Below are 10,132 nucleotides of genomic sequence, written 5' to 3' on the forward strand. Positions count from 1 at the left end.
TGAGGTATCTACAATTAGAAACCTCGATTGACATGACTCGAACCTTGTTTGTCCCGTTGTTGACCCGACACGAACCAAAACCAACTGGTTGTAGTTGCCCAATCAAAATAACCAGACCTGAACCTGAAATGACCTGAAACCAAAATGAATTGACCCAATACAATGTATGTAGCAAACCGAAAATGACCCGACCCAAACCCGACGTACTGCATATAAAGTATTATATATAGTACCACCAATGATCAATCAATAACTTAATCATCTAGCTTCTCACATACACACCCAAAATAATGGAATACCAAAACACCAACTTTATGAACACAACTCTGACATTCATTGTCCCAACAATCCTAGCTTTTGTGTTCATCAAATTTGTTAAAAGCAAGCTATTTCAGCAAGATGGGTATAAAAATTACCCACCAATTGCTGGAACCATGCTTAACCATCTGCTTAATTTCAAGAGGCTTCATCATTACATGACTGATCTTGCTACCAAACATAAAACTTACAGAATTTTAAACCCTTTTAGAAATGAGGTTTACACTTCTGACCCTGCTAATGTTGAGTATATCCTCAAGACTAACTTTGATAACTATGGCAAGGTATCATTTATTTGCCATTTTTTGACTGACAAATAATCCATTATACTACTGTGTATTACGCTAGTGTCGATTACTTTGTTAAATTTCCCTACTGATATAGTGATATGAATGTTGTTAAAAATTCAGGGAGATTACAACTATGGGCATCTGAGTGATTTGCTGGGTGACGGGATTTTTGCAGTGGATGGGGATAAATGGAGAAACCAAAGGAAAGTTTCTAGCTATGAGTTTTCGACTAGAAATTTACGAGATTTTAGCAGCACAATTTTCCGTGAAAAAGCTATGAAACTGGCTAATGTTATTTCAAATGCCGTCAAGTCTGGTAACAGCATCGACATCCAAGTAAGATTTCTCATTTCGGGTGTTGTCCTGTTTCGAACCACGTCATGAATAGTTGAATGCCAGCTCTTTTGAAGTTTGCCTTTATAGTTGCAAATTGCATATTTTCTGAAAAATATAGTTGCCTTTATAGTTGCAAACTGCAGTACATCCCATCTACCGCTGTGTGACGAGTAGTTCAGCTCTTATGAAAAATTGTAGTAACAATTATTCACGAAATTAGGTTGGCTGAACTTTTGTAGGATTTGTTCATGAGATCAACTTTGGATTCAATATTCAAAGTGGCATTTGGAGTTGATTTAGATACGACGTGTGGCTCAAGTGAACAAGGCAAGAGATTTACACAAGCATTCGATGATGCTAGTGCTATATCACTCTATCGTTATGTTGATGTGTTTTGGCCGATTAAAAAGTTTCTGAATATCGGTTTGGAGGCTAAGCTCAAGCACGACATCAGAATAGTTAATGACTTTGTATACAAGTTGATTATCAACAAATCTGAGTCACTCAAAAAGTCAGGAGCCACTCATTCAGTAAGTTCAATTTTCTCATTAAACTAAATTTCTGTGTAAACACTGTTCTATGAAGTAGTTTTTGATGAATGGGTAATGCAGATGAAGAAAGACGATATATTATCCAGATTTTTGCAGCAGAACAACACTGAGCCAAAGTATCTAAGAGACATAATCTTGAACTTTGTGATAGCGGGGAAAGACACGACAGCAGCTACATTGTCATGGTTCATATACATGCTTTGCAAACATCCACAAGTGCAGGAGAAGGTGGCTGAAGAGATTAGAAAAGTCGTAAGCATGGAAAGTGGCGGTGATTGTGCAGAATTAACCACTAGATTTAGCGAAGAATCACTTGAAAGGTTGCATTACCTACACGCTGCTGTTACTGAGACACTCCGACTCTATCCTGCTGTTCCTGTGGTAATTTCCCGCTGACCTAAATTGATCAAGCAGGCTCATTTGTATTCTTGTAATGTTGGTAGCAGAATCCACAATTAGAACCATCTATTGTTTGGACAGGATGCCAAGACATGCTTTTCAGATGATACACTTCCTGATGGGTACAGCGTGAAAAAAGGGGACACTGTGGCTTACCAACCCTACGCGATGGGTAGGATGCCTTCAATTTGGGGCGATGATGCACCCAATTATCGCCCTGAAAGATGGCTCAATGAAGATGGCATCTTCCAGCCACAAAGTCCCTTCAAGTTTACCGCCTTCCAGGTAAACTAGTCAGTAGTCACTTAGTGACTCCTTTTATATAAGAAAAGCGTCCGTTCAGTTTCAGTTTCAGTTTTATGTGTCCACTGTCTCATGTACGGAGTACCACTTATTGTAAACAGGCAGGTCCGCGGATATGCCTTGGTAAGGAATTTGCTTACAGGCAGATGAAGATTTTTTCCGCTGTTCTGTTCAGCAACTTCGTCTTCAAACTCGACAAGGAAGAGACAATTGTAAACTACAGAACAATGATAACACTTCAAATCGATGGTGGGTTACAAGTTCGAGTTTCTCGTCGAATATAAGCCAACTTTGTGTAATCTCTATAATAGTGTGTTGCTAATAAGCGTCCACCGAGGATGTTTGAAAAAAGTTACTCTCAATATTGACAATAAGAATTGAATTATCTTCACCTATAGTTTCAATAATGAAAAGCCAAGGAGGTAGAACTTGAATGCAAAGAATTGTCCACTTTGACTTTTTGTTGTGTCTCTAAAGGAGTCACAAGAGCGATTGTGAATTTGTGAATCCTGGTCATGAGTAGATGGAGAGAAACTTATTTTTTATGCAAAAGAAAGGGCGAATGCCCGGACTTGTAACCCGCTGGCCTGAACCGAATATTATTGTTTTAAAATTATGGAGAGAAACGGTAAAAGAAATTATCCGTAGATCGAAATAGCGGGTTACACCGACTTGGGGCTAATCTGAAATCGGGTTCAAGATTTATGCATATCAGATTTTGAAAGGGTGGTTGAGACAGTTGTGTAATTATTCTATTTATGACACAGAAAGTTGAGTGGGGATACCAACTTTGTTTTAAAGCAAACTAGCAATACATAGTATTTTACTATTACAGATTTACAGGTATCAATTAGTCAATTACAATAACTTAATCCTGCACAACTCACACACCCAAACTAATGCCTAATGGAATACCAAAACTCCAACTTCATCAACACAACTTTGACAGTCATTGTTCCAACAATCCTAGCTCTTCTGTTCTTCAAATTTGTTAAAATCAAGCTATTTCAGAAACATGGGCATAAAAAGTACCCACCAATTGCAGGAACAATGTTCAATCAGTTGCTTAATTTCAAGAAACTTCATCATTACATGACTGATCTTGCTACCAAACATAAAACTTACAGATTATTAAACCCTTTTAGAAATGAAGTTTATACTTGTGATCCTCCTAATGTTGAGTATATTCTCAAGACCAACTTTGATAATTTTGGCAAGGTATCATTTACTTGTCTTTTTTAATGTTCGCGGGCAGTGGTGGATCGAGGGGGGGTTAATAGAGGTACCATTTATTACTCTAATTGTAGGCTGTCAGGCTGTGGTTAATTAGTTACAGTTTGTTTAATTTGTAGTCTGTGGTTAATTAGATACAGTGTTTAATTTCTCTTAATTAGATGAGCTATTAATTATTGGTTGCATGCTTCAGATTCATGTTTTGCTGCAAAAAATATGCATCTTTGGACTTTCGAGTGATTGTATGTATAGAATGTTCAATAGCAATCAGTTATATAGAGATAAAAGTTGCCAATTTTGATGGGTTGAATGTTGAATTTAGATGAAAATGGGATAATCATTTAAGATATGATCAGTTCATTGGTAATCACGGGCTTCGTTTATGATTACTGCTTAGTTATTTATGGCTAATGTTGTCGATTCCAATTTTCGTATTGGCTGGAGTGTACGGTGACATGGTACACCCATCGGTGGGTGGACATAAGAATTTAGGTTAAGCAAAACTTTGTTGACATGAAAAGGAGAATGGACTGCACTGAATTAGTCTCACAGTAAAGTGGACCATTATACTGTTGGGATATTATTGTGGGACCATAACTTTTTGGAAATTTCTGAATAATGTCTCTATCCTTGCTGATATGAATGTATACAAATTTCAGGGAGATTATACATATGACAATGTGAGTGATCTGCTGGGTGATGGGATTTTTGCAGTGGATGGCGATAAATGGAGAAACCAACGGAAAGTCTCTAGCTATGAGTTTTCGACTAGGGTTTTACGAGATTTTAGCAGCACAATTTTCCGTGAAAATGCTGTGAAATTGGCTAATGTAATTGCAGATGCTGTAAAGTCTGACCATATCATGGACATCCAAGTAAGATTTGTTTATTTATTTTTCATTACTTTGGTGTAAGATTTGTTTGAGATGTTAACTAGACTTAGCTTGTGTAGGATTTGTTCATGAAATCGACATTGGATTCAATATTCAAAGTTGCATTCGGAGTTGAGTTAGATAGTATGTGTGGCTCAAATGAAGAAGGGATAAGATTTAGCCAAGCTTTCGATGATGCCAGTGCTGCATCACTGTATCGTTATGTGGATATCCTCTGGCCGGTTAAGAGATTTCTGAACATTGGTTTGGAGGCTAAACTTAAGCAGGACATTAGAATTATCAATGATTTTGTATACAGGTTGATCAGCAACAAAGTTGAGTTAATGAAAAAGTCACAAGGCACTCCTTCCGTAAGTTGAACCTTTTAGCCAAATACTCCTGATTATTCGATTTTGGAAAACAATGTGATTCTGATGCAATCATCACACCTTTTCATTATTTATTCAAGGTTTCTTGATTTAAATTGTTCTTGAATGGGTAAATGCAGATGAAGAAAGACGATATATTGTCGAGATTTTTGCAGCTTGACAACACTGACCCTAAATATCTGAGAGACATAATCTTGAACTTCGTGATAGCCGGCAAAGACACTACAGCAGCTACACTATCTTGGTTCATTTACATGATTTGTAAACACCCAGAAGTGCAGGAGAAGGTGGCAGAAGAACTAAGAAATGTTACAAGCATGGAAAGCGGCGTTAATTATGAACAACTTACTGCCAATTTGAGAGAAGAATCACTTGAAAGGTTGCATTACCTACACGCAGCTTTGACTGAGACTCTCCGACTCTATCCTGCTGTTCCTGTGGTAAACTAAAATTTAAATAACCTATGTTGTTTTTGAATCCTCATTTCTCCACAAGTACCTAGGGCTGACCAGCTGACACTGCACACCAGTACTCCGACTAACTTTCTTGGTTTACCGACATCAAAATTAATTTTTTCTGCTGGTTCTACAGGATGCCAAGATATGTTTTTCTGATGATACACTGCCTGATGGGTATAGTGTGAAGAAAGGAGACATGGTGGCATACCAACCCTACGCAATGGGAAGGATGCGTTTTATTTGGGGAGATAATGCCGAGGACTATCACCCCGAAAGATGGCTCGATGAAGATGGGATCTTCCAACCACAGAGTCCCTTTAAATTCACCGCATTCCAGGTACCAATTATCATGACACTCCTTACTTTACGTCATTCAATTTCTTTTGATATCGTTTAAAACTCTCCCAACTCTAATAGAATGAGTCTTCTATAAGACGGTCTCACATATATGCATAACCACGATCTTTATATAGTCCCCATTTAACTATAGTCGTTAAATCCAGTATTGTCCGCTAGATTGTCTCATATGAGTTTTCCGACTCTTATAAGAGTATGTTTGGTTAAATAGGCAGGTCCACGAATATGCCTTGGGAAGGAATTTGCATACAGGCAGATGAAGATTTTTTCTGTGGTTCTGTTGAGCAACTTCGTTTTCAAACTCGGTGATGAAGAAAGCATTGTAAACTACAGAACAATGATAAACCTCCATATTGATGGTGGTTTACATGTTCGAGCTCTTCCTCGAAAATAAAGTATATTATTAAGTTCAACTAAATTACAAGTGTGTTAATTATAATTCTGGTGTTTCTTACATCTAGCTCCTAGAACCCTAATGCTAATAGACGAATGGCGATTACTCAAATGTTGTTCAACTTGGATTTTTGATAGCTAACCCAACACCAAAATTATCGAGCTAAGATAAGCATCGATATTGAAGGCGACTTTTATTGAAAAATCGGCAAAACAATGTCACAACTCACAATGATGAAGATTTATGTAAAATGAGGCCTGCTTTGGATACGTGTAGCTCAGATAATGAAATCCCCGTTGTCACCCGCCAAGGACGTGACACCGTGTTAATACCAACTGTAAATCTCAATAGAGGCACAAAAGTCTGGCTTCCGCACTTATGCCTAAGGGCTAAGGGGCACAATTCTTGGGGAGAAAAAAAGATGATTTTACTTGATAGAATATAGATATTACAACTTCTTTTGGATGTAAATTGTGTTGCGTAAAAGATGCGACAAGGACAGTTCTGATGCAGATGGATTCTGAACTCAGGTCATACAAACCCCACTCAACGACTTGACCAGCTTGTCACCTGCACGTTCTCTCGGCAAGATAAGCCTCCGATGATGATCCTATCTCACATAAGTACATAAGAGCAGATTTCATTGCTCCTCTGAGGATGCATTCAAAGAAGGAAGTTGAATTCCCAGCCTATTATTCCCTTTACGGTTCCTATATGCCTCAATAGCCTGCAATCTGAGCCTCTCCTGTGAAGCATTCATAGGTTTCTTGGGTGCCTGTACAAAAAAAACGACACATTTTATTTGTTAATAAATCGTTGCACTTGATCAACAGCTGCAAATAAAAAATACAAAAGATGGTACCTTAGGAACTACATCCAACTTTGGTGGAGCTTGAACAACATCCCCAAATTTGACTTCATCACGCTTTGGAAGATCTAGTGTCTGTTCAGGTGCTCCTTTCTTTTGGTTCTTTTTCTTGTTCTTTAGAAACCTGTACCGGATGAAGCCAGAAGGCAGTTTGATCAACAGAAGTTCATGCACATGCATATTACTCAAGCTTCAAACGCTGGGGTAACATATTCAAGTGTCCGACTCGGCATGACTCATCTTACTAAGGGGTTGTCTCCTAAGTTGAGGATACAGGTACTAGAATACGCAAACGAAACATAAATAAGCATGCTTATAAATAGAGATATTTAGATTTTTCAACTAAATAAAGAAATATTGATGAGGCTTCAAATCCTTAAATGTTTCATACAAAGTGTCTTCTTCTATTAGTGTTACACAGGCGTCCATTTATGGTTATTCTAGGAGAAGTGTAGGATTGGTAAGTGTCGGGAGTGGATTCCCATATCCTTTGGGGATCGTCTCGGACATAGGTATGACGTATGACCACAGAAATAAAGAGTCAACGTAACATACCATATCCAATACAAAAAAAATATCTTGAAAGGCATCATGATCACTTTGTCAAAGGATACACTGATAATTTCATTAGAAATGTTTTCAACAAGGGATCTCTTAGCAAATTACCAACCAAAGGAAAACAAAATACCACTAATGGATACCAGACATCAGATGCAAATTACTCCTGTACGCTAAAATATTCATCCACCTGCCTATTCGTTTTAACCAAGATGAGAATGCTTACTCCTTTTTACGCTGCTTTCGTTTAGAAATAACACCCAATTTTTCCATCTCTGCCGCAAACCGTAAGTCATTCACCTCTTTCCGCTTTCGTTTTTTCTTCTTCTTCTTATCATCATCCACACCAGGGTTTATCTTTTCTTCGCTCTCAAGCATTGCTGACATTTTCTCGATCTTGGCGCTAATACTTGCGCTTTTAGGCTCATTTTCAACTACAGACTGACGCTTCTACAAAGAAAAACACAGTAAAGCATTAAGAACTATACACCCACCGCTGAGGTTAATTTTGGAATTCAATGTCTATCGAAGGCAGCGAAGGCACTGACCGCTAAATCAAACATTTCTTAGCTTCATTGTGAAGCAAAAAAGTTTCACTAAAACTAGTTGTGAATCTTATATTGTGAAGCATCAACTCAGTCATTGTGGTTTCGCTGCAATTTTCATTAATAGTTTTTCGAAAACAACCTCTTTGTATTGACTATTGAGTAAGGGCGTGTACATCCAACCCTCTCACCCTATCATAGGCCTGTGCATGTTTCGTTCAACGTACTTCTCTAGAGCTTCTTAAATCGAGAAGGATGACACAATAGACCATGTAAGAGACAACAAAGTCTCAGTTTGAAAATGATATGGACAGTTTAGATAGATCATAGAAAAAATGATATGAAGACAGTTAAAATAGATCATCGTAAACTTGTAGGGAACTGTCAAACCAAGTTAGAAAACGATGAAAAAGTTGAGAAAGAGAAAATACGATTTAAAAGAAAAGTAATATAATCCCTTCCCAGACTAAGAGTAAAACGCAAAACTTTCCTACATGCACATTTTACCTCGTAAGGCTCTCGTATCACATCTTCCAATAATTACTCACCACTATATCAGTTATCCTTGAGCAAGTCAACAACAGAACTTCCAATCTTAGAGCAAATAAAGCACAAGAGTGCCTTGACGGGATAATAATAAAACACCACTGTTCGAGTTTTAACGGCAGCCAAACATCCAAGCCATATCAATCAAAGTGCTACATTAGTCCACTAGTCGTTTCTATCGACCAATCCTTGAGCAAATCAAGAGCATAAGTTCCATTTTTAGCTGAAACACGCATGTCATCGTAGAGCAAGTGCCACTCTAATCCTTTTCTTTACTGTGAAATCGAAAGCTTCACTCTTTCCAGGCAAAATAAGCTCAAACTTGAACTTAACTCCGTCTAATTTGGCATCACTCCGATTTATGCTACATGGTTACTAACATAGACCACTAATTGATATCCAAGAAACGCATAAAAAACACCAAACACATTGTCAAACATCCTACCGATAGACGAAATAGCTGCTTAAAAGCTACTCCCTTTTTGTCCCAATCATTGTTTAACTTCTTTTATTGTTTGTGAGGGGTATTTTAATCGAAGGTAGACAAATGATTGGGACGGATGAACTATACATAAAGCACCCACATACACACAATTGACACAAAACATAAATACAGTAAAATGTTGGGATACATACATTTTGAGAAGCATCCCTTTTCTTGCCTTTCAATTGAATTGCACTCTCTAAATTCGCTTCGTTCCCTGAACATTAACCACCACCAAAAGTAAATTGCAAGGACGGGTCAGATTTACAGTCTTACCCTCGTCATGCTAGTAACACTAGGTGACTGATTCTAAATTACCCAACTAAAAATTAAATTCGAGAATTGCATTGAATGACCGCTACTGTAGCCCAGACTAAACTAGTAATAAAACTGGCACGGTATCAGTTTTCGAGTTATTTTGATTTATTCCATCATAATCCAAGAATAAACTAATAATAATGAAAATACAAAAAAGAAAAAGAAAAAGAAAAGGAAGGAGAAAAGGAAAGTAACCTAGGGAAGAAGAGTAAGACATGAGTTTGCGAAGTTTAGAAGGAATAGCGTGAATAGAAGACATCTCAGGTGGCGGAGGAAGCCGTTTGTCGCCGCCATGGGACTTTAGGTAGTTTTTCTCTCTCCTTTTTTGCCCTTTTCCTCCCATCTTTTCTTCAACTTTTTGTGACTGCTGCTAGCCAAGTATGTTATTCAGGTAAACGGAGTACTTCGGGACTTCGGTTTTACTATATTGGTATTTTGGGTTCGAGTTTTGGATCTCGTAATTTTTTTTTTTTTTTTTAAAAGCTATCTAAGATTTGTCTCACTTGCAAATATATTACCTATCGTTTTATTTTATCGTTTTATTTTTTGCAAGACACCATCTTTAATTTTTAAAATTTTGTTTAAAACTACCAAAATCCATTTTCCGGCCAAATTTTGGTCGAACTCCGATATTAACTTTGTTTACTTCTTTTTTACGTAGGAACTTTCTTTTTTTTACCCTTCCATTATGTTTTCCCTTGAAAAAATTCAACACCCTCTCTTCCCTCCTCTTTCTTGTCCTGATCCCTTATTTCCGTATATTTTCGCGCTTTGCACAGAAGTTCTTTCTCAAATGATTCTATACGCTCAGGATGGCACCTTCATTAAGGGTATCAAAATTTGCAAGAATGGACCGGAGATATCCCATTTATTATTTGCGGATGATTCTCTCTTCTTTATTCGCGGTGATTAT

At 37.5% G+C, this 10,132-nt stretch overlaps 3 protein-coding genes across 3 annotated transcripts; 2 read left to right on the forward strand and 1 right to left on the reverse strand.

Moving 5' to 3' along the window:
- The first annotated feature begins 257 nt into the window (after nt 1-257).
- LOC141596743 (cytochrome P450 704C1-like) lies at nt 258-2,653 on the forward strand. The gene is made up of 6 exons (XM_074416984.1): nt 258-602; nt 729-944; nt 1,184-1,474; nt 1,556-1,876; nt 1,976-2,179; nt 2,299-2,653. The coding sequence occupies exons 1-6, from the start codon at nt 291-293 to the stop codon at nt 2,479-2,481; spliced, it is 1,527 nt and encodes a 508-aa protein (XP_074273085.1). The 5' UTR covers nt 258-290; the 3' UTR covers nt 2,482-2,653.
- A 107-nt stretch (nt 2,654-2,760) lies between these two features.
- On the forward strand, nt 2,761-6,011 carry LOC141596744 (cytochrome P450 704C1-like). The gene is made up of 6 exons (XM_074416986.1): nt 2,761-3,415; nt 4,090-4,305; nt 4,383-4,673; nt 4,811-5,131; nt 5,283-5,486; nt 5,718-6,011. Exons 1-6 carry the CDS (start codon nt 3,104-3,106, stop codon nt 5,898-5,900), a joined length of 1,527 nt encoding a protein of 508 aa, XP_074273087.1. The 5' UTR covers nt 2,761-3,103; the 3' UTR covers nt 5,901-6,011.
- A 173-nt stretch (nt 6,012-6,184) lies between these two features.
- On the reverse strand, nt 6,185-9,704 carry LOC141596745 (uncharacterized). The gene is made up of 5 exons (XM_074416987.1): nt 9,415-9,704; nt 9,054-9,118; nt 7,553-7,776; nt 6,763-6,892; nt 6,185-6,675 (listed from the first exon to the last, which is right to left on the reverse strand). Exons 1-5 carry the CDS (start codon nt 9,560-9,562, stop codon nt 6,541-6,543), a joined length of 702 nt encoding a protein of 233 aa, XP_074273088.1. The 5' UTR covers nt 9,563-9,704; the 3' UTR covers nt 6,185-6,540.
- Between the last annotated feature and the right edge of the window lie 428 nt (nt 9,705-10,132).

Source organism: Silene latifolia, chromosome 8 (genome assembly GCF_048544455.1).
Source record: "Silene latifolia isolate original U9 population chromosome 8, ASM4854445v1, whole genome shotgun sequence".
In the NCBI taxonomy this organism is placed as follows: Eukaryota; Viridiplantae; Streptophyta; class Magnoliopsida; order Caryophyllales; family Caryophyllaceae; genus Silene; species Silene latifolia.